General features: G+C 38.8%; 2 protein-coding genes across 10 annotated transcripts in view; both read left to right on the forward strand.

The window, feature by feature from the left end:
- Positions 1 to 7949, forward strand: part of UEVLD (UEV and lactate/malate dehyrogenase domains) — a 46296-nt gene extending 38347 nt beyond the window's left edge. For 2 of the 5 annotated variants that reach the window (XM_059068867.2, XM_067038109.1), the window contains 3 exons: positions 1913 to 1976; positions 4122 to 4245; positions 5070 to 7944. In XM_059068867.2, coding sequence (XP_058924850.1) covers positions 1913 to 1976; positions 4122 to 4245; positions 5070 to 5237 — 356 coding nt within the window. In that variant the 3' untranslated portion in view covers positions 5238 to 7944. Of the gene's footprint in view, positions 1 to 1912; positions 1977 to 4121; positions 4246 to 5069 lie in introns of all 5 variants that reach the window. The other 3 variants (XM_059068866.2, XM_067038111.1, XM_059068864.2) reach the window with 2 other exon arrangements.
- A 1299-nt stretch (positions 7950 to 9248) lies between these two features.
- The window catches only part of TSG101 (tumor susceptibility 101), a 51907-nt gene continuing 37805 nt past the window's right edge, over positions 9249 to 23350 (forward strand). For all 5 annotated transcript variants that reach the window (XR_010841349.1, XR_010841348.1, XR_010841350.1 and 2 more), the window contains exons 1-4: positions 9249 to 9621; positions 15510 to 15594; positions 17905 to 17970; positions 21834 to 21997. Coding sequence is in view for 2 of the 5 variants with exons in the window: in XM_059068871.2 (XP_058924854.1) it covers positions 9580 to 9621; positions 15510 to 15594; positions 17905 to 17970; positions 21834 to 21997 (357 nt within the window). In the remaining 3 variants the exon portion in view is untranslated. The remainder of the gene's footprint in view (positions 9622 to 15509; positions 15595 to 17904; positions 17971 to 21833; positions 21998 to 23350) is intronic.

The following is a 23350-nucleotide window of genomic DNA, read 5'->3' on the forward strand; positions in this document are numbered from 1 at the left end:
TCATGTAACAGTTTTTGGTTTTGCTTCTTTTATAACTTAACATAAAAACTTTTAAAACTTTTCAATGTTTTTCAACTTAACTGTTGCAACTATGTTTTCCTCTTTGTATGGATTGTGGACTTCCCTGATGGCACAGTGGTGCCAACACTGTGGAATCTGCCTGCCAATCCCTGGTCCGGGAAGATCCCACATGCCAGGGAGCAACTAAGCCCATGTACCACAAATACTGAGCCTGCTCTCTAGAGCCTGTGAGTCACAAATACTGAGCCCACGTGCCACAACTACTAAAGCCCGTGTGCTCTAGGGCCTGTGCTCCGCAACAAGAGAAGCCATTGCTAGAAGATGCCCGTGCACTGCAACAAAGAGTAGCCCCCACTCACCGCAACTAGAGAAAGCCCGTGTGCAGCAACCAAGACCCAACACAGCAAAAAAAAAAAAAAAAAAAAGAAAGAAAAAAGTTAAAAATATATAAATAAATAAAAATACCTTTAAAAAATTATAGATTGTGTGCAAGTTCAGCTCGTATTATCTCCTGTGCATTATTTTTTAAAATAAATTTATTTATTATTTTTGGCTACGTTGGGTCTTCGTTGCTGCGCGCAGGCTTTCTCCAGTTGCGGCAAGCGGGGGCTACTCTTCGTTGCGGTGCGCGGGCTTCTCATTGCAGTGGCTTCTATTGTTGCGGAGCACAGGCTCTAGGCACGTGGGCTTCAGTAGTTGTGGCTCGCGACCTTCAGCAGTTGTGGCTTGCGGGCTCTAGAGCACAGGCTCAGTAGTTGTGGCGCACAGGCTTAGTTGCTCTGCGGCATGTGGGATCTTCCTGGACTAGGGCACGAACCTGTGTCCCCTGCATTGGCAGGCAGATTCTTAACCACTGTGACAACAGGGAAGCCCATCCTGTGCATTCTTTACTGTGGTAAAGAATCTGTGTTGGAAGACACAAAAGAAAAACACATGATCCCTGCCCCCTGGAAGCTTATAATCAGTTTGAGGAGGGGAAGCTGTCCTTTGTTGCTGACACATCACTAACTGGCCTAATCTTGAATGCAGTTTAGAAGACTTGTGGGAATTCCCTGGCGGTCCGGTGGTTAGGACTTGGCGCTTTCACTGTCGTGCCTGGGTTCAGTCCCTGGCCAGAGCTAAGATCTTGCAAGCTGCATGGCGTGGCCAAAGAAAAAAAAAGAAGACTTGTACCTTAAACATAAAATAGTCTTACATACCTGAATGTGTTTTTATTTTGCCTCCCCAAATAAAGATTTGTATCAAAGAATGTCTTCACAGTGATGAGAAACAGATGACTATTAGAAAGGTTTCAAAATGTTACTTTCAATTTAGTATTAAAGTGTGGTATAAATATCCAGTTCGTGTGTATAGCTTTGAGTTTTTAAATTGTTTTTATAAATGGTATAGTAAGAGGCAATGGAAAACCCAAATATGCTGTTAGAAAACAGGACCCTGCCTCTCTAACAGCTGTGGAAATCTAGTCCAGAATAGGTGACCAAATTATTCCTCATCTGGTGAAAGAAATTAGTATGTATGGTTCCCAGTGGAGCAAATGCCAAGTGCTTGCAGCACATGGGAGCTTATTATGCACTGCCTGCTGAGAAAAGAAAGCTTTCTACTTGGACAGTAAAATGGCCCAGTGTTGTTGAGAGAGTACAGGTAAGGGGCTACAAGTAGACTTTGGGGATCATGTTTTGGGGGAACTGCAGCTCAAAGTCTTTTTCACCCCAGGCAATCAGTACAGCACATTTAGTGCCACCAGTGGAAAAATGTAACTCTAGCTAGAAGGGGGGAAAGTGTTTCATTAAAGTTTAATACAGGTACCCTTAACTGCAGATGATCATTTATCACATCTTAATCCTAAGAGCGTTATTGATGAAATATAATCAATTTTTCATTTAATTTTTAGTGCCCACATGGGGTGGCCAAGAGGACGTAACGAGGCATAACTCTCAGGTGCAACTGTCCAACAGGTAATATTGAGCGTAGTTTTGCATTTATCCAACTAAAAACCATATACTTCATAGCTAATGTAACAGCTGTTTGCACAGCATGTACTTACTGAGCTTCTGCAAACAAAACTTACTAGTATGGACAAAATCAAAGTACATGAGAACAATGTTTTCTGTTCTTTGATTTCTTTTCTCAAAGTAGATCTAAGAGTGCTTTGCAAGCTTAATATTTAGATATACAGTTGACTCTTTAGAGGGTGGAATAGTTTCCTTATTTGTAGGCAGTGATTTACTGCTCCTATATTTAGGATATAGGATCCTATATCTGAGGGTATTGGATATTTTCTTAAATGTAGAAGAGAATTTGTCCATACCACTTAAAAATCAATATGTATTTATTAATCACATATAAATACATTTGGAAATTAGCCTAATATGAATAGATAACCCACATTATAAATCCAGGCAAAAACAAAGTATAATGCACAGATCCTCGTATCTTTTGTGTTTATTCAGGGGCCTTCCTGGGGTCTGGATCCGATAGGGTGGACTCTACATACTGTATATTTTCATGCCATTTGTTGTTTTACTGTCACATAATAACATCCTTTCCTGAATTCTGAGTGGTGATTTTTAGCTTTTTAAACCTGCAGTTTATGGTTTTTAGAATATAACAACTAGAAAGAATATTCTCTTATTGAGAAGAGTAGTTATGTTGTATAATCCATTTTAATCTGCTTCTCTATATAATCCTGCATTTATAGCTTTTAAAAGGAAGGAATTCAAACATGTTTGTTTAATTTGTATCACTTTTAATTAGTTACAAAATGAATGTATGCTCTCATAAAACTTTATTTTTATTTATTTCTTAATTGAAGTATAGTTGATTTACAATGTTGTGTTAGTTTCTGGTATACAGCATAGATAAAACTTTAAATACTGCAGATATCTATATAGTAGAAAGTGAAAAGCAGGGGTAATTCCATTCTCCAGAGACAACCACTGTTAACAGTTTAGTGTCCACGTGTACAAACATTTTTCCCATGCTTCTGCAAACATTATCATTATTATTTATTATTTTTTTTATAATAATAAATGTATGCTATTTATATTATCTTGAAACTTGCTTTGTTTCCTTAATAATAAATCTTGGATATTTTTCCATTATTGTACATATAAATCTACTTTATATTCTTCTCAAGAGCTATATGGCACTAGGGGACTTCCCTGGTGGCGCAGTGGTTAAGAATCCGCCTGCCAGTGCAGGTTCGATCCCTGGTCTGGGAAGATCCCACATGCTGCAGAGCAACTAAGCCCGTGTGTCACAACTACTGAGCCTGCTCTCTAGAGCCTGTGAGTCACAATTACTGAGCCCACGTGCCACAACTACTGAAGCCCGCGTGCCTAGAGCCTGTGCTCCGCAGCAAGAGAAGCCACTGCAATGAGAAGCCGGTGCACCTCAACAAAGAGTAGCCCCCGCTCGACACAACTAGAGAAAGCCCGCGTGTGGCAACAAAGACCCAACACAGCCAAAAATAAATAAATTAATTAATTAAAAAAATAAAAGCTATGTGGCACTACATTTGGTAGTGATTTATTTAACAAGTCCTCTTTTCATGAATTGTTTCCAAAATTTTTTTGTGTCTTAAACAAGACAAACATACTTATATGTATATCTTTGCATACTTGAGCATATTGCTATAGGATAAATTCCTAGAAGAGGAATTTCTAGATCAAGTGTAGCCAGATCTTCCTCTTAAAAGTTGAATAATTTTGCACTCTCAACAGCAGTTATGGGAATGCCTGTTTCTCTTTAGCTTCTGTGAAAGTAGTCATCAGTCTTTTTAATCTTTGCCAATTTTAATGGGCAAAATTGATGTATTCATTGTTTTAACTCATATTTAGTTAAATATTAGTGGTGCTGAGCATCTTTTTATATTATTAGGCCATTTGTATTGACTCTGTGAACTGCCTGACATTTTAAGAAAAGCTTCATTACTAGACTGTAGGTTTTCCTAACAATTGCTGTATAACTCTCACTTCTGTGTCATAAAAATATCTAATTAATACCTTAAACAGAAGCTAAAACTAAGTGTACATATTTTGTGCATTTTCTAAAATCATGATTTGTGTGTTTTATTTTTGTTTCTGTTTTTTATAACCTAGAGCCATGGAACTGTTAAGGGTAAAAGGTCAAAGATCCTGGTCTGTTGGACTGTCAGTAGCGGACCTGGTTGACAGTATTGTGAATGATAAAAAGAAAGTGCATTCTGTATCAGTTTTAGCAAAGGTAATTGCTATGCTCATTCTCTCATCATATTTTTAAATATTTATATTATTAATATAAAGCCAGAAAAAGTGCTGTTCACACTGTAACCCAGGTATCTTCAGTATCACCAGCTTTTAGAGTAACACATGGGAGAAGACAGTTTGGTCTAAGCTCTGTCTTGCTTGGCTATGGGAAGTCTGGGCTTCTACCAGGTTGCCCTTCACCCCCATTAATTTTTGGAATCCCCAAGAAGCGTTTATAAATTCCATAAACTTCTTCTGGTTGTCATTTATCTCCTCAGCCAGGCAGGTCACCCCAGACCGACGTGCCAGATGGTTTTAGCCAAACATCAGTCTGCTTCTCCAGTTCAGTTTGTCCTTTACTGCTTTATTCCAAGTATAGAGTCCCTAAAGCACAGCTAAGATGAGGCACAAGTGCTTAACCAAATGTTCATGAAAACTTAGGAATACCAGAAGGGAAATAAAACATGGAAGGAAAGACTGAAAACAGATTACCAAATTTGGCTGCACTCAGAGTCCATGCTAAGCCCCTCCCCTGGGAATTCACTCTGACATTATTTTTCTTAACCCCCAGCCTGTTACTCATATTGCAGGGGGCTAGCTTACCTCCCCATAAAGTGGGTGTCTTTGACCAAGTTCCTCCTGTTTCACAAAAATTTTGTGAAACAGTAACTCGAATTTAGAAAATAAATGAACAATTTTTAAGTTTAACTTGTATCACTTTGTACTTCTAGGACCAGAAAGCAAGAAAATATACATATTTATGGTATTATCTTTTTTGCAGTGATTCAGCTCTAATATAATCCCAATTTTTTTTCATTTCAGGGATATTATGATATAAATAGTGAAGTGTTTTTAAGTTTGCCTTGCATCCTTGGAACCAGTGGAGTGTCTGAAGTCATCAAGACCACAGTGAAAGAAGATACAGTGACTGAGAAACTCCAAAGCAGCGCATCATCAATACATAGTCTCCAGCAACAGTTAAAACTTTGATTCTAAAGTTCAGAGTTACTTGAAAGGAAAGGTCGCTTAATTTTACCAACATATATATAGGGCTGAGAACTTCTGTGTCTTATTATTTATCCTTACAAACTGCTTGGTTAAGGTAGATGGTTTCTTGGTTGGCTTTGTAATATGAATCCTTAGGTAGTTAGATAAGAAGGAAAAAAAATCTAATTTTCTTTGTTGTTGTTGAGATATCTATACTGTTCTTTAAACCTACAGCAGAGATAAATATTCATCTGCAATATGCATCATTTTAAAATTATGTATACTTAATTAGCACATTCAGCACTTTGGGAATACTTTGAAAATGATACTTTTTTTTTGGTACACGGGGCTCTCACTGTTGTGGCCTCTCCGTTGCAGAGCACAGGCTCAGCGGCCATGGCTCCCAGATCTAGCCGCTCCGCGGCATGTGGGATCCTCCCGGACCGGGGCACGAACCCATATCCCCTGCATCGGCAGGTGGACTCTCAACCACTGCGCCACCCGGGAAGCCCCGAAAATGATACATTTTTAAGGTAGATTACTCTTTGGCTGTTATAATAACCATGATAAGCCGAAAGCCCAGTATGGATTTACAGAATCTGTGCCAGCTATACACTCAAAGGATCCACAATTCAAGATATTAATGTTTCTTCTTTAAAAACAGTGGGTAGTAATGATAATAAAGCATTTTGTTTTCCCTCTTAAAATTAATTAGCTACCAAACAAATGGAAAAGAATTTTACATGTACTTTAAAATAGTAAAAAGGAAAATGAAAATTTTTAATGTATGAAGAAAAAGTGTACTTTAATTTCCAGTGGGACTGTCCTTTCTGGAATTTTCTATAACCTCTTCCTAGGCTATATAAGATCACCAACATCTCAAGAACACACTGTGACATAAGTAGAACCATAGAGAATGTGTATTTTTAGTGGAAGTAGGTTATGAATGAAAGCCAAGCAGTTTACTTTAAAGCTAAAATATGAGGCTTTCATAAAAGCCATTGGTCTTAATGGGGAGAAGTTGGGTGGGCTGATTGAGCAAATCCTTTAACTACTCCTGAAGAAATGATTTACTTTGGTGATGGGTCAATAATGACAATATCTTCATATGTGAAAGATAGCATATTATTACGAATGTGACACACAACTAATAGCAACAACTAACATCAAAACTTCTAGTATTTCTGGCAGTGTGATGAGCACTTTATTGTTTTATTCCTAAGGATTATTTATTAATCCTCACAGTAACCCACTGAGGTAGGGACTATTATCATCATTTTATAGAGGAGGAAATTGAGGTTTAGTGCCCAAGATCTCATGACTAAGGGACACTTACATACAACGTCTACTTTTTCTAAGTACTAGAAGAGGGAAAAAGCATAAAAGCAGAAATAGTTACCACAAGACCCTAAAGCTGGGGTTCTATACTCTTATATTCTCATGTAGGGGCTTTTTTTTTCAATATAGTTTTTAGAAAGACTGATTCTCTGACTTCCCAGACTTGCCCTCAGCAAACAGCTGGGGGGGAATGGGGGAGGTATGCACTGAAGTAGGCGTTTAGTTATTTAAATAAGTTAAATAAGTGGGAGCCTGCTATACACCAGGTGCCATACTGGGCACTGCAGATACAGTGGTGAGAAAACCTGGACTAGGTAGAAGCCCTCATGGTGCTTATAATCTAGTATGGAAACATAGTAATCAAGTCTCACAAATAAATGTACAATTTCAAGTGTAATAAGTGCTGTGAAGAAGTCCCAGGTGCTTTGAAAGCATATTATAGGTAACCCAAACCTGGTCAACGAGATAGGAGCCAGATGGATTATAAGGGCAGACATACCTTAGGTAGAGAGGAAACAGTCAAACTAATGCTGATTTAGAATAATAATGGATGCTTATAATGATAAGCTTAAATCATAAAGAAGAGGTGAAATTATATTCAGTGTTCCATGTTTAAGTAGAAAAGTATTTAATATGCTTGGAAAGATTCACACCATAATGAACTAGTGTAAAAACATTGGCCATTTGAAGAGAAGAGCATTAGTTCTGTGTAATTTCACTGCATGGGTAGGTTATTTTGGTGTTAACTCTAATAGTATATCCTCACTGTCCTTTTGTATTAAATAAGAAATTAAAACTAAAAGGACCATTTCTTGTGTTTCTAAGTCACCTTTTCTAATATCAGATACCTAACTGTGCTCTTGAACAATAACCTAATTACAAGCTACTGTATAAATAGATGAATTGCTAAGAATTAACTACATTAATTATAAAAGGAACATGTCACTACAACAATACTTATTGCGTCTACTGTTATTCCGGGTACTGTGTTAGATTAGAATCTGAGAAGTCAAAAGATGAGTAATAATAGCCCTTGCCCTACAGAAGCCCACAATATAGAAGTAATTCTATCAGATATTTCCTTGAGTATTGAGTATTATAAATCATATAGTAAGTTCCATATATAAGTCAAGAAGCAGTACCACCACCACCTCACTGTGATTTGGTGATAATCTGACATTCATGATGCTTCTATTAACTTTCACTTTTTTCATCTTTCCAAAATCATGCAGTGTCTCTTGTTACGGTTTTTAATGGGGCTTGGATTAAAATGCTTCTTTGATATTGTAACAGATAAATATTTTATTTTCCAATTTACATTGTAGTTATTCTTAAATATCAAGAATAATGAATAAAATAAACTTTGACTTTTAAATTACCGGCAGATTCCTGATTTATTGAGTGGAAGGAAATATATTCAGATTGAGGAGACAGATTCTTTCCTATAATTCATACAGTCCCCAGGATATTTAGTTACCTCATTTTAAGAGGCTTAAGTGCAAAATGAAGAGAATGGATTTTGTTAATTGTTTTCAAACTTTAAAAAATTATTTTTAACAAGAACACCTTTTGAACAATCTATCACCTACACTCTTCCAATTGATAAAAGTAGAATTGCTGTAACTGAAGGTGCTCCTGGGTAAGCTGTGGCTTTAAGAATAGTTTGAAAAGCACATTACTTTTAAGTGACAAAGAAGAGGTGTAGGGAAGGATAGACTGCCCGATAGTCTGGTTTGACTGGAGCTGTGTGCTTAACTAATATATAGTGTCCAAAGAAAGATACCTATTAAAATAGACTTTATTTTGTGTGTGTGTTGGCAACAATGTGTAATGATGCTTCCACATGTTGTCAATTAGGCCTTCTTTGTGTATGTGACCTTCATTTAGATGCCAATTTAGAAGAGAATACCACAGCCTGTTCCCCAGTAGCATTATGCTAATATCATCCAAATAATCATACTTCACACCGTCAAACCCAAGCTTTACAGTACCTCGAACGGCACTGTACTTGCAAAACTAGTGGTGATGTGCAATAATAATGACTAATATAAATGACCATGAGGAATTTCTATGGGTATAGAAATTCAATTAAGATACAGTACATACTCTTGCACTGTGTTATAAGACAATGAGGATCTGAAGATGAGTCTGCCCTCAAAGACTTGGACTTTGTTAGTGGACAGGCTAGTACACACACGGAGTCCAAGGTAGAAGATAGGGTGTCTGGGCACCAAGGAGAAATGGGGGCTTGGATTAAAATGCTTAATGCAAGCATTTGGATTACGGGAATGATTTCCTGTAGAAGAAATTACTGCCTGGCTTCCTGTGAAACGAGGGCTCTGCACTTTGCCCTCGGGAATGTAGTATGATGAACTTTTCACCTTAAAAATGAAAAACAACCTGATAATCAGAGAGACCCTGGGCATCGCCTTTTGCAAGCCTTTCATCCTAGAGTTGGAAAAAAACTGAAGCCCGAACTAGCAGTGCATTTGCCTGCTATTATCAGAAGGGCAAGTCAGTGGCAGAACAGTTTTCTGACTCCAGTCCAGTGCCTTCCCACTTGATGAATCAGTCATTTAAGCTCACTGGCAAGATCTTCGTACTTCTTCCCCTCCCTGCACCTGCGCTCTTAGCCTAAGGGCAACTGTCAAAGACCTGCCAATCTTATCCCGGCTCAGAGTTCTCACCCTCGGAACAAGAGTACACTCTTGGAAAGATTCACACCATGATGAACTAGTGTAAAAACATTGGCCATTTGAAGAGAAGAGCACAAAATTGCACAAGATTGCTCGGCCGGCCGAGCTCTATCCACGCCCACCCTTGGTCACCGACCTCGGAAGTGACGTAAGGGAACCGGAAGCGCTGGCTTGGCGGCCGATTTCCTGTTGGTAGAGGCCGGGGGGGTGGGGGGTCGGCTCCGCGGTGTGCGACTGTGCGGGGCAGCCTGGGGCAGCCTCGGAGCTGCTGACCCTCTGCCTGTGGAGACGGGTGTCGGGAGGCAGCTGCCATGGCGGGGTCGGAGAGCCAGCTCAAGAAAATGGTGTCCAAGGTGAGGCCGCGGCGCGCTTGCCTCTCGGTGCGCACCCACCGCTCCCTTCTGCGTCGCCCGGGCCTTCCCCACCAGCCTAGCGAGCCCACCCGGGCGGGCCCGAAGCCCTGGGCAGTGCCCGGCCGCCTCCGCCGTCCCAGCCCTGGGATGCCTGTGGCTCGGTGCCGGAATCCTGGGCCGGGGCCGGCGGGGGGCGGCGACGGTCAACAAAGGCGCGGAGCCGAGGCTGCCTGCCACCTGCCGCCCGCCCTCCTCTCTTCAGGGAGAGAGTTTGTAGCAGTCTTTGGGGCAGTATAGTTTTCGTCTTAGTTTTTATCAACTCAAAGAGAGGGTTGTACTTAAAACTCGGTCGTGGGCACTCCTCCACTTGTGTCCCAGTGTGCGTCTTCTCCCTTCCCTTCAGGCCCCCGGAGATTGTGTCCTTTTCAGTTTGCGTAGCTCAATAGCCGACCCGCGGTAGAATTGGCTCAGTTATAAGTAAAAACGTCCTGAGAAGCCAGAATACCGGTACCTCACTACATCGGGTGAAATAAATAAAATTCCATTACCATTTCAGGGACTTTGATTTGCTAAGAGTGACTACCTTTAATTGTATGCTACTTATAACGCGGAATTATTTGCTTTGAAATTTTTAATCTTCACCGTTCAAGAGCGGTGTATTTTTTTTTTCATTTTTATAAAAGAGGTAGGCATTTTGTATTTAAAGCCGTGAGTTATTTTGACAACTAATTAAAATGTGTCACCTGATACCAGAGTGAACTGGGTGTTTTTTTTTGTTTTTTTTCTGTTTACCAAAGCTGATTGGAATAAGATGTATGTGAAATGGTTGAGTGTAGAATCTTCTCCAGTTAAACGATTAGCTTTAGATACTTTTGTCAAAACAAAAATGGGATGAAGCAAAGAAGTTTAAACAGTTTTCAATAGTATTAAAGTACACTGTTAAGTATGAACTTATTCCTTTGAAAAATATATTTTCCCCCAGTAAAATCATCCCCGTAGTCTTTGATTGAAGAGCAAATAATCTCTAAAGAGAAAGTGATGGTTTTTAAAATAAAGCTTCTCTTGATTGTTCTAATCATATCTTCTAGGCTTCTGATTTTCTTTTTAAAAAAAAATTGAGGTATAGTTGATTTGATTTTCTTTCGATCAAGTAATTATCCTTAATTGTAGAGGAAGTTTTAGGGAGCCCTAGAAGATTGTGGCAGAGGTCTATGTTGTAACATTTACGTGTTGCTTTTTTTTAAAAGTACATTGTTTTATATACTATGTAACTGAAGAATATCTGTTCCGTACCATTTTTTTTATCTTTAAAGTTGATAACATTGCCGTTAAGGTTTATTCCATAATTTATATGTATGAAGGTATTTACATACAAGGACAGGAATATTCAAATACTGGTTTTGAATTTTTAAAACCATAATTTTCCTAAACTTTCTGTAGAGGAACCTGCCTTCAAACACAGAGGCAGGACATCTTTAGAAGATATTTTATACCTCCACCTGTCTTTTCCCTCCACCCTCTTCATATCCTAAGAACAAAAAAGGGCATAGGGAAGAGGTGGGAGAGGGCATTCTGTCTTTCTTTTGGTTCTTGGCCCAATATCTGAAAAACCGAGTCTCTTACAAGTGGTGATGTCAGTTCTGAGTATCGGCATGTTTCCTGTCCAGCCTGTGAATAGATAGATAGGTAGGAATAGTAAGTAGGATAATAGAAGCAATTTGTGGAATTTCTTCCTCCTGGTGGAGGGCTAGCTTCAGGTGTTATCCTTTCAGTTGGATGTGGTCCAGTGTAGGCATTGGTAGCCAAGACCTTGGACACATTGCTAGGATGATGGTCCTTTACTCTTTATCTGATTCTGGGACTTCCATCACCCAACATGTTACTTTGGGCCACTTGCTTTGACTTATGTCTTTTTTGAGGTGTAATTGACATAGAACAGTATGTTATCTTGTGATATATTACTACAGGTATTTTTTTCCTTTGAGCATTTATTTTAGCTCCGAACTTAAATACAGCTTTTAGTTTAACAACCTCTCTGTCATTGTTTTTGCAGTTAAGAGAGGTATATTTATACTATTGGTCCATCTTGCTTTACACAAATAACTTCTATATTTTTCATACAGACAACTACCTGTATTCTTACATGCTATATCTACAGCATTCCTAGAGGTGGAGTCACTCTAACTAGGTAAGAGAGAGCTGGCACATTAAAAATTGTAATACACTTCACACTGTTTTAGATTCTAGGTATACAACAGTGAACAGACAGTGTGGAATTTACATTCTATTAGAAGGCAACAAACAACTCAGTAAGTACATTAAGTAGCATGTTAGAAGGTGTTAAGTACTTTGGAGAAAAGTAAAGCAGGAAAGGATAATAGAGTGCTCAAACGTGAGAATAGGAAAGGTTGCAATTTTATAGAATAATAAAGGAAGGCCTTCCTGAGGTCTGTTTGAGCAAGACCTGAAAGAGGTGAGGAAGCAAACTGGAACAATCTGGAGTAAGAACATTCCAGGAAGAAGGAAAAACAAGCACAAGGGCCCTGAGACAGAAGCTTGTCATGCATGACAGAGGAACAGCAAAGGGAGCTAAGGGGGCTGGACTGGAGTGAGCAAGGGGAAACAGTGCTGAATAAAGGGGTGGTAGATTTGGGAGGGTCTTGCAGGCCACGGTAAACACTTTGACTTGTACTTGGAGTATGGTGGGAAGGCCCTGATCTGTTAACAGTATAGCTCTAGCTGCTGTGCTGAGACTAGACTGTAGGAGGTTCAGTAGAGTGGAAGCAGAGACAACTCTTAAGGAGGCAGTTGTAGTAACCTAAGTGTAGCTGTGAAGGTAGTGAGGAGTGATCAGGATATTTTTGAAGGTAGAGCTAACAGGGTTTTCCAACAGACTCACTGTGGATGTGTAGGAAAGAGAGGCATCCAGGATAATGTCAAAGCTTTTGTCCTGAGCAACTAGAAGGATACAGACATGGAAGACTGTAAGAGGCATAGATTTTGGGGGGAAGTTAAGGAGTTCAATTTTGATAATGTTAAATTTGACATTCGTTAGATATCCAAGTGGAGATATCAAATTGGTAATTGGGTATACATGTCTGGAGTTCAGGAAAGAGGTTCAGACTGGAATTTTTAAATTTGGGAGTTATCAGTGTATAAATGTTATTTTAAGCCATGTATGGAGATCACCAAAGGAGTGAGTTGAGATAAAGAAGAGGACCAAGGACTGAGCCCTGGGGCTCAATATTATTAAGAGGTTAGGAGAAGAGAAAGAACCAGCAAAGACACTGAGAAGGGGTAGCCACAGAGAGGAGAAAAAGAAGCAGTGGTGTCCTGCAAATCAAGTGAAGAACATGTGTTAAGAGGAGGGAATTGACTTGGTCAGATGCTGCTATGATAGGTTAAGTAAGATGAAGACTGAGGATTGGCCATTGCATGTGGCCGTGTGTGGCAGTTACTGGTGACGTTAATGAGCAATTTCAGTGAAAGTGGAAAACCCTGATTGGAGTGGGTTTGAAGAGAATGTGTCTAGTCTTTGAGCATCAGTGTTTAACATCACGGAGAGATACCTAGATGTCATATGCTACTTGACGGAAAAACACCGTCATCTGTGAGATGATCTTGCCAGAGAGAGGGGAAGACAGTGGAGGAAAAAAAAAGTAAAAATTAGAAAAAAATCATGAAAAAGATCATAACTTCCAGATCCAACTACTAATTCACAAGAAATACAAAGGGAAAGGAACATATATATTAAACTACACCAAGGGGATGCAGTTAGCAAAATCCAAACTGTGGGAGCTTTTATAGGACAAATGAACCGATTTCTTCAACAAGTCAGTTTCAAGGAGTTAAAATAGAAATGGGCCCACTGATGAGTAGATAAATAAAATGTGTTATATCCATATAATGGAATATTATTCAGCAACATGAATGTACCTTGAAAACCTGCTAAGTGAAAGAAGGTAGTCAGAAATGACCACAGACTATATAATTCCATTTATATGAAATGTCCAGAGTAGGCAAATTTATAGAAACAGTAGATAAGCAGTTGTCTAGGGTGAAAGGGGATGTTGCTGGTGGAGTGAGTGGGTGATTGCTACAGGGTGTGCATTTCTTTGGGGGGTGATGAAGATGTTCTAAAATTGATTGTGGTGGTGGTTGTACAACTCTGAATGTACTAACAGCCACTGAGCCTTAGTAAGTCACTTGAAATGTGTGAATTACATGGTATGTGAATTATATCTCAGTAAAGCTATTATCAAAAAAGAGGGGTGGGAGAGAATCTGTAGATTAAAAGAGGCCTAAAGGACATTTTAACAGATTAAAATATGTGGTCTTTATTTGGATCTCCAAACAAACAAACAAAAAATGACATGAGACTGCATATTTTATGTTATAAGGAAATAGTGATTATTTTAGTGTGATAATCGTATTGTGGGCTTTTTTTAAAGTTCTTATCTTTTAAAGATACATACTAAAATGTTTGTGGGTAATAGGATATGATGTTACCATTTGCTTCAGAATAATACAGGAGGAGGGAAAGGTGAATGAGATTATAGATTAAATAAGATTGGCTATGAGTTGATTGTTGAAGCTGGGTCTAGTGCTGAAGCAGGGGATTTATTATACTGTTCTACTTTTGGATACCTTTGAAATGTTCCATAATAAAAAGCTTTAAGAGGAGAGAGTAGGAAGAGAGCAATTACTGACAGCAAAAGTAGGAAGCTCCTTGCAGGAGTTTTTGCTGTAAAGGGGAACTGAGAGAAGTTTGGTTGTAGGTGGAAGGGGAAGGGAGGTGAGGAATGTTTTTGTGTGAATAAGACAGGAGTAAGAAGAATATGTGTGTGGTAATAGTACTGATCCCATAGTATGGAAAAATTGGTGCTTCAGGACGAAAGAGGTCAAGAACTGCTGAAGAGATGCCTTTGAGTAGACCTGGATTTATTTCCTAATTTTTCTTGTATTTTCTCCCTTATTGTCTATCACTGTCTTTTGTGCTGGTCTCTGAGATTTCTGAGATTTCTTTGACTTTATAGTCTAATCCTTCTATTGGATGTTTTATTTCTACTCTCACTTTTTTTTATGTCCAAGAGTCCTTTCTTTTCTGAGTGTTCTTGTTTCATGGATACAATATCATTTCTTCTTTCTTTGAAATTTTTAATGCTAATTCTTTTTGAAGTTTTCTTCTGCTCCTCGCATTATTTTTATTCTTAGTTCCTTCTTTCCGTTTCTGTCTGTGACATGTTTCTTGGAGTCTTTCTTTTTGGAATAGCTGACTGTTCCTTTTTAAGAGAGAAGCACTAAAAGCTGATTGAAAGCTTTGTGCATGAATGGAGCTTGTCAGCTTGGTAGCTTCAGTGTGTTGTGAACAGATGGGAATCCCCATCTCCTGATTTCCTAATCTGCTAAGAGTGTGTAAGCAAGGTTCCTAGTTTTCCTGGACTGGAGTGGTACAAGGCAGGGGTATGAGAATACAATACGGCACATGGTAAATTGCAAAATAGTATTGACGATGAATGCTGGAGAGGGAGAGATCATTTTGGGCTAAAGGGAAGTCTGGAAAAGGATTCATTGAGAAGGAAAGTGATATAAACTAGGTCTTTGAGAATGATTAAGATTTGATTTGGCGGAGGACCTTTTAAGTTGGAAAAAGAGCTAAAATGGAGGTAAAAGTTTGAATAGGTGGCAGGAGAAAAAGCTACTGAGGTTCTTTCAGTCTTTATTTAATTAATGTTAATGATCATTCAGAACCATTATACTTTTAAGAAGAGTGCTATTAAGAAAATAAGATTTTTAAAAAAAGAAAATAAGATTTTAAGAGAATTAACCTAGCAGTAAAATATGTGCATTGGTTTTAAACTAAATTCATTTGTAATTTTCCTTTTCAGTACAAATACAGAGACCTAACTGTACGTGAAACTGTCAGTGTTATTACTTTATACAAAGATCTCAAACCTGTATTGGATTCATATGGTGAGTTTATATAATAAAAATATCAAGTACTATACTTTGAGTTTACTCTTTTTGTTAATCATTGTAGGTTTCCCATTTTCCCTTTAAGTTTGTTGGTTTTTGTTAATCATTGTAGGTTTCCCATTTTCCCTTTAAGTTTGTTGGTTTTTTCATTGTAGGACTAACCTTCACCTAAAAAAAGTTGTGAGAGATAGGAAATTACAAGATCTAATAATAACATAATTGTTTAGTTATTTTAAGTTTTAATATACTACTCTAACATAGAACTAATGCAAATTTAGAACTAGAGGTGATGTTAAAAATAGTTTAGTCCATCATTTCCCAAAATGGTATATAGTTGTGAAGAATGTTGCTTTGGGGGCGTGGGTAGAGGGGATTCTGAGGTTAAGTTTGAGCACTTATAGATTAAACAAAATTAAGTGGGTTTCTTTGCAACAAGATTTCTCAGAGCCTCTAATATGCTAATGTGTCATTATGCCTCACCGAGAGGGGAGAGAAGATAATACATTGTTCAGTATATTCTAAAGTTAATTAGTGAACCTTTTTTCTCTCTAGAGCATCTCTTTATATTCTTAGGAGCACATTTTGTAAAACTATATCCTGGACTATCCTTTTCATTTTATAGGTGAAGAAAACACTTAAAAACTATTGTCCTTAATTCTGTAGAGTAGGTAGGTGACAATTTGTGTCCACCTTCTATTGAGATGAAATAAAGTTGTGATTTAAGTAAGAAATGACAATATTTAGAGGGGTTTTTGTTGTTGTTGTTTTATTTTAAACAGTCTTTTTGGCCCCACCAATCCTAACATAATCTCTTCAACCCCATCTCCTGGTAAACACCAAATGTGCCAGGGCCAAGGGAAACCCATGCTGCCTCCTGCCCTTTGTGAGGCCCTCGGCAATGAGGGCAAAGAGCTGAATTTTGTAGCGGAGACTCTCACTCTACACTCCACTGGCCTCCAGGGCTTTGTAAACAGGAACCTGGTGAGAGGCAGCAGAGGGGGGGAATCAATCCTGAATTTCCTGAACAACAAAGTCATGAACCAGAAGTCCTCTCCCAAACTAGGGCATAGTTCTCCTTACTGTCCACATACTGTACTATGGTATTTAGATCTGCAAAAAAACTCATATTACCAAAATTAGAGTTAATTTATAAATGGCTTCAATGGGGGAATAAAGTGACAAAGGCTAGAACTTTATGGTAAGTGTAAAGTTTTTACGGAATACTAAAAGAATAAATGTTGATCAAAACTGACAAAGACTCCAACATCACTGAACAAATATTATATATACAGCCACACAGGCTGGACCAGGTCTAAACCATTGTCATCAACATGCTTTTAGAGTAAATATAACCCTAAAATTAAATACAGTGGTCTTTTTAAAATACAAAATCAGAATAAATTACAGCACAGTTTATAATTGTCAATAGTAGGTAAAAGAACTGAGGTCAACAGTACAGTTCTGTGTTCTTGTACTGCACATTACAGCCTTTCCTCTATGTAATATAGTGTTAATTCCAAATCATTATTACAGATCATAGCAGTCCATGTAACACAAAGTATGTGCCCTAGTTATTCAATCAATTATAGGTGGGAAAACTTGTGCGATGTGAGAAATATTTGTATTAAAAGAAGATGTCCGGGGCTTCCCTGGTGGCACAGTGGTTGCGAGTCCGCCTGCCGATGCAGGGGACACGGGTTTGTGCCCTGGTCTGGGAAGATCCCACATGCCGCGGAGCGGCTGGGCCCGTGAGCCATGGCCACTGAGCCTGCGCATCTGGGGCCTGCGCTCCGTAAAGTGAGAGGCCACAACAGTGAAAGGCCCGCGTACCACAAAAATAAATGAATAAATAAATAAAAATAAAAAAGAAGATGTCCGTATTTGACTGTGAAAACCTTTTTCCTTTTTCATACTGTGGGGTACTACATTGGGATTGAGAATAACAGTGAGTGGGAATAAACATCTGAAAATATTAGGTTAATATTTAATATGATGTCAGTTAGTAGTGATTTTTAAGTAAGTTTATAATCATGTTGGTTGGGGATCCAGAGCTCATATTTATTGGGACTGTAGCATTAACATTTATTTTTCCAAGTAATTCATAGCATCTTTACTCATTCAAAAGCTGATCGCATTAAGTGAATCAACAAAGGATACTTTATTATTGGACAAAATGTATGAGCATTAACAAGTTAGTCCCTTTCAAGGGTAATAATGTGTTTTAACTGTTGTTTCTGAAACATAAGAACAATTTATGTGGGAGTATCTGTGAAAATGCTTGTTTAACTCATTATTCTTACCTTTCAGTTTTTAATGATGGCAGTTCCAGGGAACTAATGAACCTCACTGGAACGATTCCTGTGCCTTATAGAGGTAAATGTCTTACATGTTTCATGTTTCCAGCATAGATGCATTTAAATTCACATTTAGTTGCCAAAGAATTGTAGGTGATTAAACTTGCTTTCTTGTGACTTTCATGATAATATAGAAACTTCACCTCCTATTCTAATTGAACTTCATTTGGCAGCAGCACCTAATATTTTCAGCTTTTTTCCCCTACTTCCTTACCAAGATACATCAACAAAAAAGTACCTCAGTGCACTGGAAGAGTTTGTTTCATAGAATCAGAGAATCTTAGAACTAGAAAGGGATCTTAGCTGCTTCCTAGTTCAGCTCCCACCCTACTCAAACTTATCTGACAATGGGAAGCTGTATAGTATAGTGACTAAGATAGAGGCTTTACAGTCAGGGCAGAGTAGGGTTTTAGTTCTCCCTCTGTAATCTATTAGTTTTGTGACAATGGGCATCTGTAACATTTGGATAATAGTACCTAACTCAAAGAAGAATTCATTTGTAATAATGTATATAAAGGACTTAGCACAGAGGCTGGTATATCAAAAGTAGCTATTTATGGTTGTGATGCGGATGATGGATGATTATGTCTCTGTTAGTCAGCCACCCTCTGCTGGAATACTTACAGTGATAATGGAGCATTCAGCTTCATGAGCAACTGTGGACAGCTCTGTTTGTTAGTTATTTCTTGTGACTAGCTAAGACCTGTGTCTCAGTAACCTACGCGTGGGGGAAAAGGGCTAGGGATACAAAGGTGAATAAAGGATGTACCTTCTCTGAAAGAACATACACAAATAGGGAATCAGGGAATAAATAGATATTTACACTATTCTATACCTGTTATAGAATAATGAAATATAAAGGTGCTGTGAGATTATAGAGGAGAACAGGAACACATGGGAAGGTCATCAAAGAAATGACGTTCAAATTTGGTATTAAAGGATGAGTGAACCATTCATAACAGAATGGACATCCCAGGCAGAGGGAAAAAACACTTGAGCATCAGCATTTTATAGAGCAAATACAAGTAAAATTCAGGATAACTGACTTTGCCTTTACCCCAGGAAGTAAGCTCTGGTGAGGGAAAAAGGTATGTGGGGGAGAGAGGAGGCAGAAGACTATCATAGACATAAAGACATTTATTATTTTTTTTCTTCTGGTTTTATTGAGATGTAATTGACATATAGCACTGTATAAGTTTAAGGTATACAGCGTAACGATTGACTTCATACATCAAGAAATGATTACCTCAGTAAGTTTAGTGAACGTCCGTCATCTTATATAGATACAAAGTTAGAGAAACAGAAAAAAATTTTTTTCCTTGTGATGAAAATTCTTAAGTTTTCATCAAGTTGTGATGTTTACTCTCAACAACTTTCATATATAACATACAGCAGTGTTCATAACATTTATCATGTTGTACATTACCAGTACTTACTTTTTTTTTTTTGGCTGTGTTGGGTCTTTGTTGCTACTTGCGGGCTTTCTCTAGTTGCAGTGAGCAGGGGCTACTCTTCATTGTGGTGCAGGGGCTTCTCATTGCAGTGGTTTCTCTTGTAGCGGCTCACAGGCTCTAGGTGCACAGGCTTCAGTAGTTGTGGCACCTGGGCTCAGTAGTTGTGGCACATGGGCTTAGTTGCTCCGTGGCATGTGAGAATCTTCCCGGACCAGGGTACGAACCTGTGTCCCCTGCATTGGCAGGCAGATTCTTAATCACTGCACCACCAGGGAAGTCCCCTTGCTTATTTTATAACTGGAAGTTTGTACTTTATGTCTACCATCCTACAATTCTCCCTTCCCCCCAGCCCTCACTTCTGATAACCACAAATTTGATCTCTTTTTCTGTTTGTTTATCTGTGTGTGTTTGAGGTATAATTGACCTATTACACTATGTTAGTTTCTGTTACACAACATAGTGATTTGATATTTCTGTACCTTTCAAAATGATCAACATGATAAGTCTAGTTACCATCTGTCACCATATAAAAACATTACGTAATTATTGACAATATTCCCCACACTGTACATATCATACTGTGATTCATTTATTTTACAGCTGGAAGTTCGTACCTCTTAATCTCCCTCACCTATTTCTCTCCTCCCACCTTCTTCCCCTCTGGCAACCACCTCTTCTTTGTATCTATGAGCCTGTTTCTGTTTAGTTTTGTTTGTTCATTTGTTTTGTTTTTTAGATTCCACATATAAGTGAAATCATACAGTATTTGTCTTTCTCTGTCTGACTTATTTCACTTAGCATAATACCCTCTAGGTCTATCCATGCTGTCACAAATGGCAAGATTTCATTCTTTTTCATGGCTCAGTAATATTCCATTATGTATATGTATACCACGTCTTCTTTATGCATTCATCTATCAATGGGTACTTAGGTTGCTTCCATATCTTGGCTATTGTAAATAATGTTGCAGTGAACATAGGAGTGCATATATCTTTTCAAATTAGTGTTTTCATTTTCTTCAGATAAATAACCAGAAGTAGAATTGCTGGATCATATGGTAGTTCTATTTTTTTTTTTTTTTTTTTTTTTTTTTTGTGGTATGCAGGCCTCTCACTGTTGTGGCCTCTCCCACACTGCAGAGCACAGGCTCCGGACGTGCAGGCTCAGTGGCCATGGCCCATGGGCCCAGCTGCTCCACAGCATGTGGGATCTTCCTGGCCGGGGCACGAACCCGTGTCCCCTGCATTGGCAGGTGGGCTCCCAACCACTGCGCCACCAGGGAAGCCCGGTAGTTCTATTTTTAATTTTTAAGTAATTTCCATACTGTTTTCCATAGTGGCTGCACCAATTTATATTCCCACCAGCAGTGCACAAGGGTTCTCTTTTTCATACACACACACACACACACACACACACGCATACATATATGTAAATTTTATTTAAACTAAACCTTTGTTCCTTCACCATTTTTTTGTATGGCATAGTTCCTAAGCCTAAGTAATTCTGGAGAATCTGTCATTTTCAGAAAGCAAAGAATTCTAGATGGTGGAAATAAAGTTATGTTTTATGTATTAGGATATATTTTATTGGAGTCTTTTTTTTTTTCATTCTATAAGTACTTTTGTGTAAAAAATAAATCCGAAGTCCCATAACTGTCTGATTTCTTTAAGTGAATTTTTTGTGTATATACTTTTATGAAGTAAAACTGTTCTGAGCGGGGGAAATGTATCTGAATTATGTTAGGTGATTCAAATGGTTGCTTGGGACACTGGGCTTTAACCTTAGGAAGAAAAGTCTTTGATTTATGTTCAGTATATTAACTATCAGAACCTTTGAAACACTTCATTTTGACTAACTATAGTCAGATGTCTCAACTGAGAGAGATTCTATTACATAAAGCAAGAAAAAGGGGATGACATCATTGATTGTGAAACTACCACTGAAAATGCCATATTCATTGGTCAAGCTGTGGCCACCAGTCAGCATCTGTTTGACACTTGGATTAGGTCTTACAGTGTGACTTTTGGCAAGGGAATTTCAAGTCTAGCATATCACTTTCCGAAAGGACACCATTATCTATGGTCTTCCTTCTATATCCTTTACCAGTGAACTTTATTAACTGAAGTAACAAGAGTCAAATAACAAAGAATGGCTTGAACCAAAGATAATTTGTGAATAACGTTTTTATGGCAGTAAGTACACTTACTACACTAGCAGAGTAGTGATTAATTAGCTCCTTAATCCTGCTCATGTGTTTTACAAACTGAAAATTTGAGAAACTGATGTTAAACAGAACTTTGAAACATAAAATATTTGTTGTGATTTTTTTAAAAAGTGTTGCTTAGTTGTACTCTTTCTTACTTACCTACTAAGCCATTATTGAAAAATAATAAAAGTAGAATAACTGAAGTTTCTCTTTCTCTCTCAGGTACTACATATAATATTCCAATATGCCTGTGGCTGCTGGACACATACCCATATAATCCCCCTATCTGTTTTGTTAAGCCTACTAGTTCAATGACTATTAAAACAGGAAAGCATGTGGATGCTAACGGGAAGATATATCTTCCTTATCTCCATGAATGGAAACACGTAAGTATTAACAGAGTGTTCTGTGAATTCGTTGTATTTTATATATTTTGTTCGCTAGCATTTACTTTCTGTTAACTCTCAAGGAGGATTAAAGGAGCATAAATTCACATAAGATCACTAATCACTGAGCTGGGTAATTGAAAAAGGCTCTTTAAAAGGAACATATCTGGACTTCCTGGTGGTGCAGTGGTTAAGAATCCTCCTGCCAATGCAGGGGACACAGGTTCAAACCCTGGTCCGGGAAGATCCCACATTCCGCGGACCAACTAAGCCCACACGCCACAACTACTGAGCTTGCACTCTAGAGCCTGTGAGCCACAACTACTGAGCCCACGTGCCACAACTACTGGAGCCCGTGCTCCGCAACAAGAGAAGCCACTGCAATGAGAAGCCCATGCACCGCAACAAAGAGTAGCCCCTACTTGCCACAACTAGAGAAAGCCCCCGTGCCACAGTGAAGACCCAATGCAGCCAAAAATAAATAATAAATAAATTTATAAGAATAAATAAATAAATGAAACATATTTCTGTAGAGCTTGGTAGTCTATAGAATATGCATAGTCACTATTTTATTTGCTTGAGTTGAACCTGTAAGGATAGAATTCACATATGGGAAATGCATTTTAAAAATATTGGGGGGGCTTCCCTGGTGGTTCAGTGGTTAAGAATCCACCTGCCAATGCAGGGGACATGGGTTCGAACCCTGGTCTGGGAAGGTCCCACATGCTGCGGAGCAGCTAAGTCCGTGCGCCGCAACTACTGAGCCTGCACTCTAGAGCCTGTGAGCACAACTGCTGAGCCCATGAGCCGCAGCTACTGAAGCCTGTGTGCCTAGAGCCCCTGCTCCACGGCAAGAGAAGCTAGTGCAATGAGAAGTCCACACACCACAACAAAGAGTAGCCCCCACTTGCCGCAACTAGAAAAAGCCCGCGCGCAGCAACGAAGACCCAATGCAGCCATAAATAGTTAGGTAGATAGATAAATAAATTTATTTATTTGAAAATATATATATATATTGGGTTGGCCAAAAGGTTCAGTTGTTTTTTTTCCATAAGATGGCTTTAGTAGCACTTAGTTGTCTTTAACTTCATTTGAAAATTTTGTTAGATTGTATGTGATAGCTGTCCTATCAACGTGCATTTAAAAAAAGACATCGGGCTTCCCTGGTGGCGTAGTGGTTGAGAGTCCGCCTGCTGATGCAGGGGACATGGGTTTGTGCCCCGGTCTGGGAAGATCCCACATGCTGCGGAGTGACTGAGCCCATGGGCCATGGCCGCTGAGCCTGCGCGTCCGGAGCGTGTGCTCTGCAGCGGGAGAGGCCACAGCAGTGAGAGGCCCGCGTAGCGCAAAATA

This window comes from Kogia breviceps, chromosome 7 (genome assembly GCF_026419965.1).
Source record: "Kogia breviceps isolate mKogBre1 chromosome 7, mKogBre1 haplotype 1, whole genome shotgun sequence".
Lineage (NCBI taxonomy): Eukaryota > Metazoa > Chordata > Mammalia > Artiodactyla > Physeteridae > Kogia > Kogia breviceps.